Source organism: Dromiciops gliroides, chromosome 2 (genome assembly GCF_019393635.1).
Source record: "Dromiciops gliroides isolate mDroGli1 chromosome 2, mDroGli1.pri, whole genome shotgun sequence".
Lineage (NCBI taxonomy): Eukaryota > Metazoa > Chordata > Mammalia > Microbiotheria > Microbiotheriidae > Dromiciops > Dromiciops gliroides.
Genome location: NC_057862.1, coordinates 10,718,721 through 10,734,540, shown reverse-complemented (window position 1 = coordinate 10,734,540; position 15,820 = coordinate 10,718,721). Strand labels below are relative to the sequence as shown.

The following is a 15,820-nucleotide window of genomic DNA, read 5'->3' as shown; positions in this document are numbered from 1 at the left end:
ATGGGACAAGTAACCTTTCCCCTCTGGGCCTCAGTGTCTTTATCTGTAAAATGGGGGCAATAATCGCCCCTATCTCCAAAGTAGTGATGAGGATCAAATGAGAAAATTATGAGAAATGTTCAGCACACAGTAAGTGCTGTACAGACATTGTTAGTAAGCGATCACAACACTGTTATATTCCTGTTCATTATTATTATCATTATTTAGGCCCACTGTATTCCTGACCCACTCTCGATTATCACCATGCTGGGCCCTGCCTTCCCATGCCAGGAAGGGAGAACATTTGTGATGGTTTGCATCGAACCCTGACCATCATGCACGGCACCCAACTAATAATCAAGGTTTGTTGCTTGACTGACCAAAAACCTAATTTCCAATAGAACAGAAAGTTCTTGTGGCAAGTTGTACTTTTGTCTTTGTGTCTCCAATATCTAGCAACACCTGGCATTTGGTACACAGCTGGCCCTTAATTAATGCTTGTTGGTGGGCTGATTACACACACAGTATCCCTCAGGGACAGGAGATTTGGCTTCCCCCATACTTAAGCACCATACCTTGTACTCAGTTGGCGCTTAATACATGAAACAAAATGCTATTTATTTTACCGGCAGAATCTCCCAAGGGAACCCCGTGAGAATTTAACTTTTAACACACCAGCTCACAGCCACTCCCAGAAGCCCATCTCTGATGGGAGACTGGCTGCCAGCTCTTTGGGCCGGCTGAGGCTCCCGGTAGCCTGGCTCTCCTCAGGGGACCCCCTTCTGGCAGGGAGGGCAGGAAAGCAGAGTGGCCATGACACATCCACACTTCCTCGGCGGACCCCGTCCAAACCGTGCCAACGGCCCTTTGTTGTCCTTGGAGGTTCAGTTCTAAGAGTCTGCTAAGTACATGATCGAGCCTGTTTTTGTTTTCTTGACTCTCACATGCCCTGGAGAAATCACGTCTTCGCTTACACCAACTAGAGGGAAAGGGGGAGGGGGATCTTGAAATGGTTAAAAAGTGGGGGGGGACTCACAGAGCACGGATGGGCTGCTTTCAAGCCGTCTTTTCCCTCTAAATTGGATGAGGACAAAGGGAAAATTAGCTGAATTGTACAGGAATCATTTTCACTAATCAAAGGCCCAGCAGAGCATCTGAAAGCACTCAGCTCTTGGATTGGAGCCACAGGCTTTTACTGATTTCCGGCCCAAGGCTCAGAGGCTTGAGGACTCCAAGACCACGACTGAACCTCCAGACCAAAGCCCAGTCTTTCAAGCCTCAAGGAACACGCAGTAGTCCTAGCCCAGGAGAGCTCACCACGCAGCCATGCTCAGTCCAGCCTGAAGCTGGGCCAAGTCAATCCAACCTTTGGGACATGCCGTGAAATGAACGGGGTATGAACGTCAGAAGTGGGACAAGCTTAAAGCCCAAGACTCGGGGCCATGGTGGATGCCCTTGAATCCAAGTGTAACGATTGGAATAACGCCACCTGCTGGATACTTACTGTAGAAGAGTTCTGCCCATGAAGCGAAGGTCTTTGAGGGCAAGACCAGGAGTCTTTTCTTTGGCGGGGAGGAAGTGACGCAGACTAGTGGGAGGAGGAAGGAAGAGACTGGCGCTCAGTCTCGCTCTCTTTCCGCTGGACTCTGGCGGAGAGCGGAGCTAGAAATGTGCTCTCCCTTTAATAGATAGGAATCTAGGCCTTTCTCTCTCTCTTTACCAAATTCTTATTCTCCTTAATAAATGCTTAAAAGTCTAACTCTTGCTAAAGCTTATAATTTATTGGCGACCACTCATTAGATATTTTAGACAGACTAGCTAGAATTTTAACCCTTAACAGATGGCTGACCACGAAGAGGAAAACTAACCCTCAGTCTTCTTCTGATCTGCTGGTTGGGTAAGAAATTTCCCCTCCCTCTCCCTTTAACTGCTAAGTACTGGTGTACTGGCTGTGTTTTTCCTTTGAATTTTTTCGAATGGACCTTTTAAACTCCCTAATTATCCTATTTTTGATTTTGGTCTGTTTAACCAGACAAATGGGAGATAAGATCATGTTAATGCTTTGTTTTTGTGGATTTTCTATTTTTCTTTTTATTTTTGTTAAAAGAGCCAGCAACTTACTCACACAAGGAAATATCTCTCCCTCTCCCAACCATGCTTTTTCAGAGAAACCTGAAGAGATTCCCGCAGCTTTTCCCAGTTCTAACACTAATTGTTGCTCTAATTTTGCATGCCTGGAGGCAATGACCCACCCTCTAGAAGCTTTTAATCCCCTAGCACCTGGAGGCAAAGTGGGGGAAGAGGAATCCAGGCCTGAGTTCAAAATCAAGTCTGATTCAAATTGCTCTGGTCCCTCCCCTCCTCTCCAGACCCCACCCTCTACTCCTCCTATGGCCAAGCCCATTGCTTCCCCTGCCTGGGAAGTCCAGAGATCTGATGCGCATGCTCAACTTTTTCTACCTGCATTTGCAGCTTCAGGCTCAGCCCTTCCCCGGCCTGGCTGTGCTTTTGAGACAATCTTAGAAAACTCTTTAAATTCCAGATATGCTTGTTTTGTTCATAATTTTGCTAACCTGCTTTTGTCTTTAATTAGTAATCTTATAAAGCATTTGTATGGTGAAAAGACTGACAGACAATATAAAGGGGTTAAAGAAGAAAAACTTAAACTGAATAAGAATGACAACCATCAACATAGTTCAAGACTCTGCTTCTTTTGCCATGGAAGGGTATATATTTTAGAGAAATGTAGAAGTAAGCAGCAAGGTATTGATACGAGTGTTGGGGATTTTAGATATCGGAATCAAAAGTGTTCTGAATTCACTCAGAGTATTAATGTCAGTTCAGAGGTTACATAGGATTTCTATGCTATTATATATACATTTTGAAATTAATGGTATGGGTTTATTTTCATAGAGATTTTCATGCTTTTGAGATTGTGTCTTATACTTAGTTTTTAAAACAAGGAGAATATTTGTAAAAGCTTTTTATAGTCATGTGATCAAGTTTATATTTTATAATACTCTTATTGATATTAAGTTCATATTCATTTAGATTTCCTTAGTTTGAATTTCACTGTCTTTTATTGTTCCATTTGTATTTTCTTCTATTCATTTGTCTATCTAATTTTGAAACATGGCAAGATGGTTTTGATTTCATAATACAATGTTAATTCTAGGAGTATTGTGCTCCCATATTCTGAGTTGTTTGTTTTTGTTATTTTTTCTCAACTGATTATTTGATCAAACTCTTTAAAGCATTTCCCTGGCAAATTGGTTGCCATGGCAAGTGTAAATTGATTCTAGAAGTATTATTTTTGATAAGCATATTCCAAAAAAAAAAAAAAAAAAAAGAGGGGAACATTTGTAAAAGTTTTCTTTTTTCAAAAAAAAAAAAGTTCTTTGAGATTCTGTTGTGCTTTAACTTGTATTTAAGTATGTTCTGATTTTTCACAAAAGTAATTGTATACTAAGTAAAAAAAAGGGTATTATTTGAAATTGTTGCATAATTATATATTATATTTTGAGTCAAGATGTATTCACATTTTTTGCAATCATTTATTATCCTCAATTTTAAATCCATATGAGACTTGGATTATGGGAACTTATCATTTAAGACAATTAATTGCCTTTATTCTGAGTTATCAGATGCCAGTTGGCCAAGATGCCATCCAATCACAAGAGGAATACATGCAAGAGCAGACACTGAACTGTCACATGAGGGGAGACATGCATGAAGTCAAGGTATGGCCGAGGGAACGGCTTTTGACAAATGTTGAGGTTGGATTCTCTTGGTTTAATATTTTATTCTCTTTTTCCCCACAATATTGTACAGATGGCTGGAAGTATTCATCCCACCCATCTCACTTCTACACCTGGCTTCTATGCTCCCTCCTATATGCCTGATGCCATGGACATCTCAATCCCATGCATCTGATTAAGTCTGACTCAGTTTCTTCCAATATGTTTGGTGGCATGGACATATATTCCATCCACCTATTTTAAGCCTGGCATACTGTATGGGCAGTACATATCGCTCAAGTGTGGGAATGCTCATATCCCATCATTTCTCTGTTCTTTTATGGTAACCCCCATAATTATCTCAGGTGTCATGATAAATACAGTGTTGAATTTGGCCTTGACACCTGTTACCAATTATATTAGATTTTTTAATTTCTCATAATGGCATGAGGATAATTAGGCAGATGATGCAAAAAGTGATGAAACAAAGATAAAAAATTATTTTTAATAATTAATATCGCAGCAATTGTCTTCTCAATTACCCTCCATAAGGGGGGGACTATAGTAATATTATAACTTTAAAGAATGGTTCAATTTTTGTTTTATTATATGTTTCATGTGTAACAACTAAGATTCTGAATTCCCTTAGACATGTTTTTGAGAACTTTCATTGTTTGATTTGATTATTGACAAAGCTATTTTAAAGTTGTGTTAAGCTCAATTTTGTAGGAAATTTTCCTGGCTGATTACCAGCATCCACACATCAACCCCTGAAAAGACTTCCATTCCACGACTACACCTAGAGGACATCTGAGAAAAGACTTTCAGAGACTTTAAATGAACAGTTTTGATTTGTTCTTTTTGTTGGTTTTTTTCTCTTTCTGTTATAATATACACCATCTGTAACATGTATTCTCTGCAGAGGCCCTCCCTTTGCAAGACTAATGTCAAAGCGTCGGTTCATGAGGACAAAAAAAAAATCGCCCCTCTGGACAAAACTTTCCTCTCTTCCTTTTCTATATTGTTGTTCACATATTATTAGTTAGCAATAGTTATCATATTGTTTTTACTGTTCCGTCAAGGAAACATTTTCTTGAGGAACAACAGGGGGGACTGTAACGATTGGAATAACGCCACCTGCTGGATACTTACTGTAGAAGAGTTCTGCCCATGAAGCGAAGGTCTTTGAGGGCAAGACCAGGAGTCTTTTCTTTGGCGGGGAGGAAGTGACGCAGACTAGTGGGAGGAGGAAGGAAGAGACTGGCGCTCAGTCTCGCTCTCTTTCCGCTGGACTCTGGCGGAGAGCGGAGCTAGAAATGTGCTCTCCCTTTAATAGATAGGAATCTAGGCCTTTCTCTCTCTCTTTACCAAATTCTTATTCTCCTTAATAAATGCTTAAAAGTCTAACTCTTGCTAAAGCTTATAATTTATTGGCGACCACTCATTAGATATTTTAGACAGACTAGCTAGAATTTTAACCCTTAACACAAGGGAAGCCAAGAGCAGGGCAGAGGCACTCACCACCCTTTTCCTTCTGTCTCTACAGAAGCAAGGTGGAAGCCCCAAAGCTCCCTTAGATTTGCTCGTCTCGGGCCCAAATCCTTTCCATGGAGTTCACACAGTTTGGAATGAGTGGGAACAGCCCTCCCCACATCACTGATTCCAAGAAGCAGACCTCTCTCTTGCGGTCCCACTGTGTGTCCTTACAGACTGCTCCGATGCACAGAAGGCACGTCATCCTCACCCCTGCCTCCCTCCAAAGCACGGCTCAAGGGTCACCTCCCACCTCCTCAATCACTATGCCTGACACGACAACTTATCTCTGTACTGACTTAGGGGAATGTATTGGATGCCCTTGGCAGAGGGCTGTGTTCCTTTGTCTCCCTCGTGTCCAGCCTGGCACCGGGCTAATGCTATGTGCGCCGCCCGCCTGACCGCGGCGGAACACCTAGGAATTCACTTTTTAAGGAGGATTCTTTGCCAAGTTTGATGGCAATGAGGGCTGCTGGGCTGCATTGTTATAGGGGGAACTGCTCTGACACCCCAGCTTGTTTTGTTCCCTGAACTGGAAAACATAAAAAGATCATCCTATGTAGAAAAAGGACTGGATTTTGGGGACCCCCCAATTTCTGGGGGGCCCATGAGCAAAAGCCCATTCAGAAGGAATTACCAATACCGGCGTGCATTGCTACCCCCCACTCTACCCTCCTACCTACCCCAACCGCACAAGTGCACCATGGGAGGGACCGACGATGGGAGGAACTTTCAAATCAATGTTTCCCTTTGGGCTAAGAGCTCTGCTCAACCACTTCCACGACTCTGTGTCTAACCTGCATTACCCAACCCTCCGGGGTCAGCCAGCCACAACTTTGCAGGCCCCAACTCCTAGAAGGTAGCGGCCAGCGGGTGGCTGAGAGGAGCTGAAAGGCAGAGAGCTTCCAGTCCAAGGCAGAAGGCCTGGTGGGGCCCGTACTGCATCTGACCCTAAAATCTTGGGTCACAGGAATAGCAGACTCTCCCCCTTTGTCTCTTTTCCGAACACGAGCTACCTACGTGACGGATGCACAGTCCATTTCAGACACTGTCAAGGCAAACAGCAACGTTATTTTGTAACACAGAAAAGAGACCATATGTGCATACATTAAACAAGAGGAAACAGAAGAATAATTCACTGAACCTGCATGCAATAGACACCTAATGTGTCCAAAACACATGGAAGGCCATGGGGAAGATGCAGAAATGTACCCGCTCCCTTACTTCTGTCACACCTCTCCACAGACACCAATGACCTCCTAACTGGCAACAAGGGCCCTTCTTCTGACCTCCAGCCCCTGACCTCTCCTGGTGACTGGCACTTTTACCATACTGATGTCTTCCCTTTTAGAGACCATTCGGCAAAGCAGTTGGCACGCCCCACAGAGCCATAAATGTTACTGTTGTTGTTACTGTTCCGGTTACTTTATGGACAATCATTTATTTCATAAGGATTGTACATCTTAGCTACTCTTCTTTTCTCTCCAGGAATAGCCAACCCCTGCCTGCCTACCTACCTTGGCCAGAGACTAATGGAAATTGGGACAAAATGGTAAATAACTAGCATTTCTTTTAGGGCACTGAGGTCAGAGAAGTGCTTTACAAATATCTCGAGGCTCCTCACAACAACCTTGGGAGGGGGCTGCTAATCAGAAGGTCACATTTCTGCCTGCGGGGTCAATGACCAAGATCACGGGCATCCATCAAACAGCAGCAACAAAAACAAAAACAAAAAGGGGCAGCTAGGTGGCGCAGTGGATAGAGCACTGACCCTGGATTCAAGAGGACCCAAGTTCAAATCCGGCCTCAGACACTTGACACTTACTAGCTGTGTGACCCTGGGCAAGTCACTTAACCCCCATTGCCTCACCAAAAACAAAAACAAAAAACCAAAACCAAACAGCAGTGTCTACGTCTTTACCTCTGAGGTTCCACACATTTCCCAAGGTAGCTCACCCAAGATAACACAGTGAGGAAACTCCAAGCCCCTACCCACTGAAGAAAAAAGCAGCATCTGCTTAATCGGAGCAAGCCAGCAACGTAGCCCAAAAAGGAGATGTTCATATGCAGCAAAGGGACTATGATGTCCAACACCTGTCCAGGCTAGACTCTCAGACACCTGAGAGTCCAAAGGTGGCTGGTGGTGCTTTGTAAACCCCACTGACCTCCATGACTTGTTCTTGTCAGACTCCCCAGGGCCACGACGAGGGTGATGCAGGCGTGTAGACAGCGTACGTGGGCTTGTACAAAAGCACATGAGGATAGCCCATCTGTCCTGTTGGGGCCTGCGTCCCTAAACTGGGAACAAGCCCCCCAGGACTGAACGCTGCTGGGCACCCATGTCACTTCAAGCTGCAGCCTGGATAATAAACTGGTCTGATGATCCACCAGAAACGGGTCAGACGCGGCACAAGGGGCCGAGGAGCTCAGGAGCACAGCAGGGTGGTGGTGTGCCTGAGCATGTGGCAATCTCCCATCAGCTGAAATTCTGAAGCCAAGCCTTCTGGGTGAAAGGCAGGAAAAGGGCCCACAAAGCACCGAGGTTCCCCCAAAGAGAAGCAGGTAAACTTTCTTCCCAGTAACGGGAAGTCGATCTTGTAAGACCAAAGCACATTTGTAAAAACTGGAGATCAGAGCCCGAGAAGACAAGGACGGGGAAGGTCAGAGAGTTTTGCAAACATTTGAGACAGAAGGGGAGTCTCTCCTGGAGTTTGCTGCCTCTTCCCATAACGTTCATCCAACATCTAGGAGATGCTCAGCATCTGGGACCCCACGACCAAACTGAGCCACAAGTGCCCAGCCCTTTCCGGTTAATCACTGGGGTGAAGGAGAACTCAAAGGGCTAGAAAAGGGTGGTAGATGATGCCATCCAACCCCAGCCACATGACAAGGGAAAGAACGGAGGCTGCGAAGTCAGGGGCTGGAATTTGAGCCCAGCTTCTCCAAGTCCACACTCCACAGAAGCTCCTCAAAAGACGCTGGAATTCATATTGATGCATCCAGGACAATCTGCAGACACAAGGCTGGGCCGGGCCATGGGCGAAGGGACCAGGGGGCCCTAAAGTCCGCGCTGAAGGTGGAGACCTGCCAGGAACCTACAACAGGTGGGGTGCTTGATGTCTGCATAGTAGCACCCATCCTCCCTTGAGGGAGGCGCTCATGGACATGTGTAAGGAACTTTTGAGCTGAAGACCACGTGCCCAGCAGCAAGAGGGGCTGCGATCAGCAAATAGCAAGAGCTCACCTACCCTGGCCCCAGGATTATAACCATGCCCTCCTAGGGGATTTGTGTCATCCTTCCTGCCTGCCCCTACTTCTAAAAACAGCACACGCCAGGAACAGGGACCTGCTCTGATTCAACCTCAAGTAATAACCCGATTGTGGGGAAAGGGAAGAAGCATCGAGGTAGACTAGACCCCGAGTCCCCGCCAGCCGGCCCGCTCTGCTCCCAGGTTGCCTCCTGCCTTCCTCAGAACAATCACATTGTCTCACTGGACTCACTCTATGTGGTTTATGTCATGTCTAGTTGCCTATTGTATATTTACAGAACTGATGTAATTACAGCTAATAGCCTAATTAGTGGAAGCCTACATAATTACTTAATTGGAACGTGCCATTATGATGTATAGCCAGCCACCTTGTAAATCCCACTTTTAAACACCCCACAAGTTTTGGGGGGTATCTGGAGATATTTCTCAGACATAATTAGTAACTGAAGCTGCCGGTCCCAATCTGGCTTGGGGGAATATTCAAGTTTCTTTCACGCTTGTACAATCTCAACTTCTTTCACCCCTAAAGGAATATATACCTATGTATACAGAGATACACACAAACGTGTATATATTTATTGTAGGACCATATTTTATTTAAGATAGGAAAAAACCCAACCCACACTGGAAATCTCACAGGAGGATTTATTTTTTTATTTTTATTTTTTGCGGGGCAATGGGGGTTAAGTGACTTGCCCAGGGTCACTCGGCTACTAAGTGTCAAGTGTCTGAGGCTGGATTTGAACTCAGGTCCTCCTGAATCCAGGGCCAGTGCTTTATCCACTGTGCCACCTAGCCGCCCCCTCACAGGAGGATTTTCAACCCGTTATGGTCTATTGCTCCCTGGCTAGTGGAAAGGAACTTACTAGGCTGGAAGGATGCTCTGCTCAGACATCCCTTCCTTGGACACCAGGGGGGCCTTTGGGCAACCAATGGAAAGGGGAAAAGTCCTTCGTGGTCCTGATTCCCCACTCTGGGATGGGGGAACGGGGTTCCAAGGAACTGGGAGGGTGTGACACACAGATCACTGAACAAATCCCCTTCCTTTTGGGGGCTAGGCTCTGCAATGTGATTTCTTCAGTCCTCCTAAGCAGTCTGTGAACAGGGATGAAGGGAAATCTAGTGTAGACGAAGGCTAAGTTAGGGCTAAGCTGTGAAGGGTTCTGGAGGCTGGGCCGTGAGGCCTGTGTTGTAAGGAGAGTTGGGAGCCGCAGGTTGGCCGGTGGGGAGGTGATGAGGCTAGGATGGACATGGGAGGGGGTGAGAGCAAACGGGAAACTCCTGGGCTTGGATGTGCCGAGGGCCTGTTCTGGGGAAGACCATTTTGAGCCCTTCAATGTCGTATGACTAAGCTGGTGTGCTGCTCTCAGGCACCTACATGGGAAATACATCCTGCTTAATGAAAAGTAAAAAATCATGTAAAAAATGCTGAGCATGTGTATGGCTGGTCCCTACCTACATTCCTCCAATCTAAGCAAACCGGCTTTCTAGAAACAATCCACAGATCAAAGACAGGAAGCAGAGCTTTGCACGTAAACCCCCCGGAAAGGGTGTCCAGTCAGCTAATCTGCATCAATTTACTCCCACCCATCTTAAATACAAACATCCCTCAGTGATTCTGAAACAAAACAAACAGCTGTCTGCCACTTTTGGTCCCCAATTTCTCCCCGGTGTCCTCCATCCGCCGAGTCTGCTCTAGGCAACACTAATGAGAAACAGCCCAGGGCGTATTTAATGGGGTCCCTTATTTAAAAGGAGGTGCTGTCATCTATTTTCTGGAGCAATGAAAGGGGCCCTTTGAGCGACGGCAGAAAAGGGGCTGAGCCTGGCCCAGCTGATAGCATCTTTGGGTCCCACGCCTTCCATGACATTTGGACAAAACCAGGTAAACTAAACTGGCTGATGGGTTTTTTTTTGGTTTTTGAATTCCATGTTCGGTAGCCTCAGGACCAGAAGATGCCAAATGAATGATTTGACTCCAGTCAGGAAGGGGGTTTTTGACAAAAGAGAAAGCGGCAGACCTGACCGGGGGGAGTCTCAGAAGATTCTGGGGCCTTTTGGCCCTGTTGATATAACCGGGATGCTTAACCGGCACCGATTAGTAACATCCTGGGTAATTCACACGTCCTGATTCAAGGCCACAGAGAATTCTCTTCCCTTCTGTAGAGTTTACAAGAGGATCTTTCCTCAGAGGCTGAAGTCATACCATTTAAAGCTGCACGTGGCATGTGAAAATTGAAATGAGGGTCTGTGCTGGGGAGTCTACACTGCCTTTGATGCCCAGGTTCTTACATGTGCACCTCGGGCTAGAAACACGAAAAACAACAGCAAAAAGGGATCAGATGGTAAACACACAAATGGAAATCAGGACTCGGATAGACGGCTGGGCCCTTTTAAGTCAGCTTCAAAGCCCCTTCCTGATGCTTGTCGAGTTCTGAGTTTCAGTGGCATTCCAAGGGTCAGCAGCAACCTTGGCCCTGCCTTTAAGCCTGTGACTGATCTCTGGGACCGGCACAGGGTGGCCACCAGGGCCAGTGTTAGTGGAAGTGAAGGGCACGGGGAGGCAGGCAGCTGGATCTGGGTCCAAGCCCATCACTGACACTGACCGCCTCTAAGGGTCTTTCCAAACCTGTGTTAAGCAAAAGGGACACGACCTGGGCAGCTGGAAAAGCTGGGCTTGCCCCCACCCCCACCCCAAGGCTCACAAACGCATGAGGGATAAAATATCACAACATGGAGGCACAGAATAGGTGTGGAACACATTCTGCAAAGAGAACCAGCAAGGGGCTCAGGCACCTGCACTCACGGAGGAGTGAGAGCTGGCTTCCAGCAAACACAACAAGCATTTGTGAAGTAGGGCAGAGAGTGAAGTGCAGGCATCTGAGGACAGATGAGTCGCTATTAAGCGAGGGGGTTGGACTGCATGGTCTCTAAATCACATTCTAGTTCTGAATCTGCGACCTACAAAAACCAGTCTCTGCGAATGGCTAAACCGACCGGTGAATGAAAGAAATGGAACCACGCGAAGCATTAAGTGACATTTTTCTGAGAAAAACGGGAAGAAGGGAACAGAATGAGGGGAAAAATACCCCCGCCAAAGCCTAGAGGACCAATAATAAGCACAATTACAGCCCCAAAGAAAATGCTGACAGGCTCGGGAACTCTGAGCCCAGGGCTGAGCAGTCATGACTGCAGAAGAGCCAGACCAGCAAATGGGCAGTGGGCCCAGCCACGGACTTCTTTGGCCAGATTCTACTTTCTTGTTACAAAGGAAGATTCTACTGGGGAGTGGGAGCAGAGAGTCACTAGTATCAGCAAAACATGTTTTAAGAAACCAGCTATCCCTCAAAGAGTTTATAAGAGGAAACAATCAAATTAAAAGACTCAAGGAGCATTTATTAAGAACCTAATGGTGAGGGAGACTGTGCCGATCACTGAGGATACAAACTATCCCGGCTCTCAAAGAGTTTACATGCCACTGTGGGAAACAAAGAAGTTAAATAAGACGACCCACTAATAAACATTTGTGAAGGACCTACTATGTGCTAAGGCTACAAAGACACAAACGAAGCCGTCCCTGCTCTCAAAGAGCTTACACTCTGCTGTGGGAAACAAAGAATTTAAATAATGTGGCCCATTAATAAACACTTGTGAAAGACCTACTATGTGATAAGGCTACAAAGACATAAATGAAGCTGTGCCTGTCCTCAAAGAGCTTACACTCTACTAGGAGAAACAGAAAATGTTCTAGTCTTCAAAGAGCTTGCAGAGAACTGGAGAAACACAGGACTGGAGGGATGTAATTCAGCAATAAGCAGCTATTAAAAAGCTAGCCCCCTAAAAATGACAATATCTGGCAAGTGATTGGCTATGTGGGGGGTGAATTAGAGTGAGTGAAAAGTCAAGGATGACACTGAGGTTCAGAACCTGAGTGATGGAAAACAAAGTGGTGCCAGACAGAAATAGGTCCAGAAAAAGGGACAGTTATGTGAGAAAGGGTAGTGAATTCTATTACTTCCTGTCCCGTTTCCCCCCCCCCCCCCCCCCCCCGCCCCCCAGCAAGCTCCACCTTATCCCACTGTTTCCTCTCAGCTGTCAAGGCCTGTCAGTTCTGCTTCTAAAATATTTGCTTGGTTATCCCTTCACTTCACTCAAATTGCCACCATTCTAGTCCAGGGCCTGATCTCCCCTTGCCTGGACTATTGTGATATCTTCCTAATGAGTCTCCCTCTCCCACAATCTGCCCTCTACTCCTGTCAATCAGCCTCAAACAACTGCCATATTTATTGATAAGGAGATCGTTATTCTTCTGCTTTAAAAAATAGCACCAACACCAGCTGTTCTTTATTTCAGAGGATAAAATACAATCTTCATAGCCTTAAAGTATACCACGATATTGCTTCAGCTTAACTTTTCATACTTGTTAATCATTGACCTTTCTTTCTTTCTTTTTCTTTGGGGGGGGGGGAGGGGAAGGGGCAGGACAATAAGGGTTGGGTGACTTGCCCAGGGTCACACAGCTAGTAAGTGTTGGGTGACTGAGGCTGGATTTAAACTCGAGTCCTCCTGACTCCAGGGCTGGTGCTTTATCCACTGCGCCACCTAGCTGCCCCTCATTGACTTTTAATTAAGATGTATTAGCTTAAATTCTATTCTATTGAACTACTTTGGAAATGTTTTGATTTTCATAAATTTCAAACATTTTTATTCTCTTGACTTTGTAATTTTGATTCTCTCTATTAGACCCATAAGAATACTACTCTGCCTCTTCTGAATTCAGCATTAGAATGTTGCAGCAAAGAGAAAAACTTAAAGGATTTCAAAAATATATAAAATACATATCTAGGTAGCACATATGCCGTGTATTCAGATATCTAACAACCTGATCATTCTCTCCCACAGTTTATAATTAAATCCATGTGCAAAATATTGCATAAAATTTTTTTCTCAATTTTGTTTGCAAAATCAGTAATTTTATTTATAAAGATGTCTGCAGTTTATAAGAATAAACATCTATGTTTCCTTTTGGATATTAAAAAAAAAAAAGCTAGCCCCCTTGCAGAAACGTGGATTGGCGACAAAAGGAAGCCACTAAGAAGTGATGCGTGACTTTGAGAAAATAATTCTGGCCTTTGTATATAAAAGGCACCATTTTAGAGATGAAGGTGCAGAAGCCACATGGTTCAAATAAACAGTAAGTGCTTAATAAATTCTCATTCCATTCCACACCTTAATTAGATACCACCATGGGCAAATCATGTTAAGCCTCATTATCTTTATCTATAAAATGGGCACAGGAAAAACATTTACTATCTTCCCCACAAGGTCACAGAGACTGTTTGATGCACTTTGCTATTAGGATAGCGAATGGGGGCCAATGAATAACAAGGAGAAATTTGGAGAAGGGTAATGGGACCTCAGAGGCCAAGTGATCCAAGAGTAATCAGAAGGCTGAGCAGCTTGTTAGTTAGAACACTGCCACAGAGTAATGAGGGTCTGGCCCAGGGAGGATCGGGAAAGAACAGAATAGAAACATGGGCCTGGAGGAGAAGCAGGGCAACTGCAGACCCCTGAGAGGTGCAGGCAGGCAATGGAAGAGTCTGAGTCCCGTCACCACCGTAGGGAGGAAGCCACCATTTATGACAAAGGGAGATCGGGACCAACATTAGATGCTAGACTGGGCAGGAAGAATCCAGCATTCATGACATGGAGAATCAGACTGGCCCAGGGATCCAAGAATGTCTGGGTTGAAGGCCGCCTTCCCAAGATGAACCCACTGAGGCACGAAGAGAAGGAGACCCAGGCGAGCAACCCCCTAACCCCCCCCACCCGTCTCAGTCTCTTTACCCATAAAATGAAAGTGTTACTCCCAGCTCTATTCTTTGATGCAGTGAGCCTATGTATGCCTGAGATAAGAACCCACAGTAGCTTTCATAGCGTGTTGGTGTCATTCCAAATGGAGAGGATCGAAGCATCTGATTATTGCTGAAATCATTTCCACCAGGCACGAGATGAGATCCTTGGTGCAGGCCCCAGTCTATCCCCATCAGTCGGGGTGGCGGGTGCCTCTCACCTCAGTCCTTTGGGCACAGACTCCACAACTATGCACCTGGACCACTTGGGCCACTGCCCACTGCCCACTGCCCACTGCCACGGGGCCCAAGCCAAAGATCTGTTCTCGTTGGAAAAGTGAGAGGAGGAGAGTGTGTGGCCCCATCCCCACAGATCTCCCTGGGTTTTACTGGCAGAATCAGAACAGGTTTGGTGCAACAGCAAAAATCCACACTAGACACTGAGGGGGCACCCAATACATGCTTACAAGTGACATCAGGGGAACGAATGAGCCCCCAAAACAGGAGATGCCGCTATCACAAAGTCTGTCCCAGGGCCCCTCCGGGTGCCCTGGCCACCTGCGCTTCAAGAACTCAGGTCTTCTCCCTCACTGCATGCACCGACTTTGTGAAGGGGCCCTCTGCCCAGAGAAAACCAGCAGAGACAAAAGAGGGACCGTGGTTTGGCTTGCTCTGAGCTGGGGCCCCCTTCAGCAGGCAGGAGTCTCAGTTTCAGAGAAGCGAGGGGAGCTCCCATGTTCACCTTCATGAGTGATCATTTCTATGCATGTATGCACATGTGTGTTGTGTGTGTATAGGTATATGTATACACGTGTGTGTACACGTTATGTATTATGTATGTGTGCTTATCTCTGGGGTTGGTCACGTGTAAGAGTGGGGCCTGAAAGGTGGGTTTTGAGCCACGCCTGGATAACAGGTGGTCAGCTCTTGGAAGCCAAGAGCCTCATCCCTATTTCCATCCCTCCTAGCCCCTGCTCCCATCTCCAGTCTGGCTCCGGCCCCAGGCGTTTCCTTCCTTGGCAAGGACACCACAGCCAAAGGACAAAAATCACACAACTTTAAAGTCCATTTGAATGACTTACCTTCACAAATTCTGTCCAGTCGCTGGCGTTTAACTTTGTGCTTATCCACCAGGGCCATTCTTGAGTGGACGTCACGACGCTCTCGCTACAGGGGCAAAGCGGTGCACTGGGGATTTAGGAACGCTGCCCAGGGCCTGCGTACATCACGGCTCCGGACACCCTGCAACGAGACAAAGCAGCCCTCCTTTGAGGCTGGGGAACTCACAGGCTCTCGAGAAGCAAAAGCCCCGACGAGGATGGCTTGCATGCCTGGTAATCAGAGACAGCCCCACACGCAACAGTTCCTGAAAGCAGCGGATGGCGGCAGCATCTGGGCCCTGGGCTTTCAGATGCTGCTTCAGAGGTCATTTCTGAGAAATTCCCTACCA

General features: G+C 46.1%; 1 protein-coding gene across 5 annotated transcripts in view; it reads right to left on the bottom strand.

Annotated features, from left to right (window-relative positions):
- Positions 1-15,820, bottom strand: part of CTBP2 (C-terminal binding protein 2) — a 155,644-nt gene that overhangs the window by 35,231 nt on the left and 104,593 nt on the right. For all 5 annotated transcript variants that reach the window (XM_043987286.1, XM_043987284.1, XM_043987283.1 and 2 more), the window contains one exon: positions 15,453-15,612. In XM_043987286.1, the coding sequence (XP_043843221.1) occupies positions 15,453-15,510 (58 nt within the window). In that variant the 5' untranslated portion in view covers positions 15,511-15,612. The remainder of the gene's footprint in view (positions 1-15,452; positions 15,613-15,820) is intronic.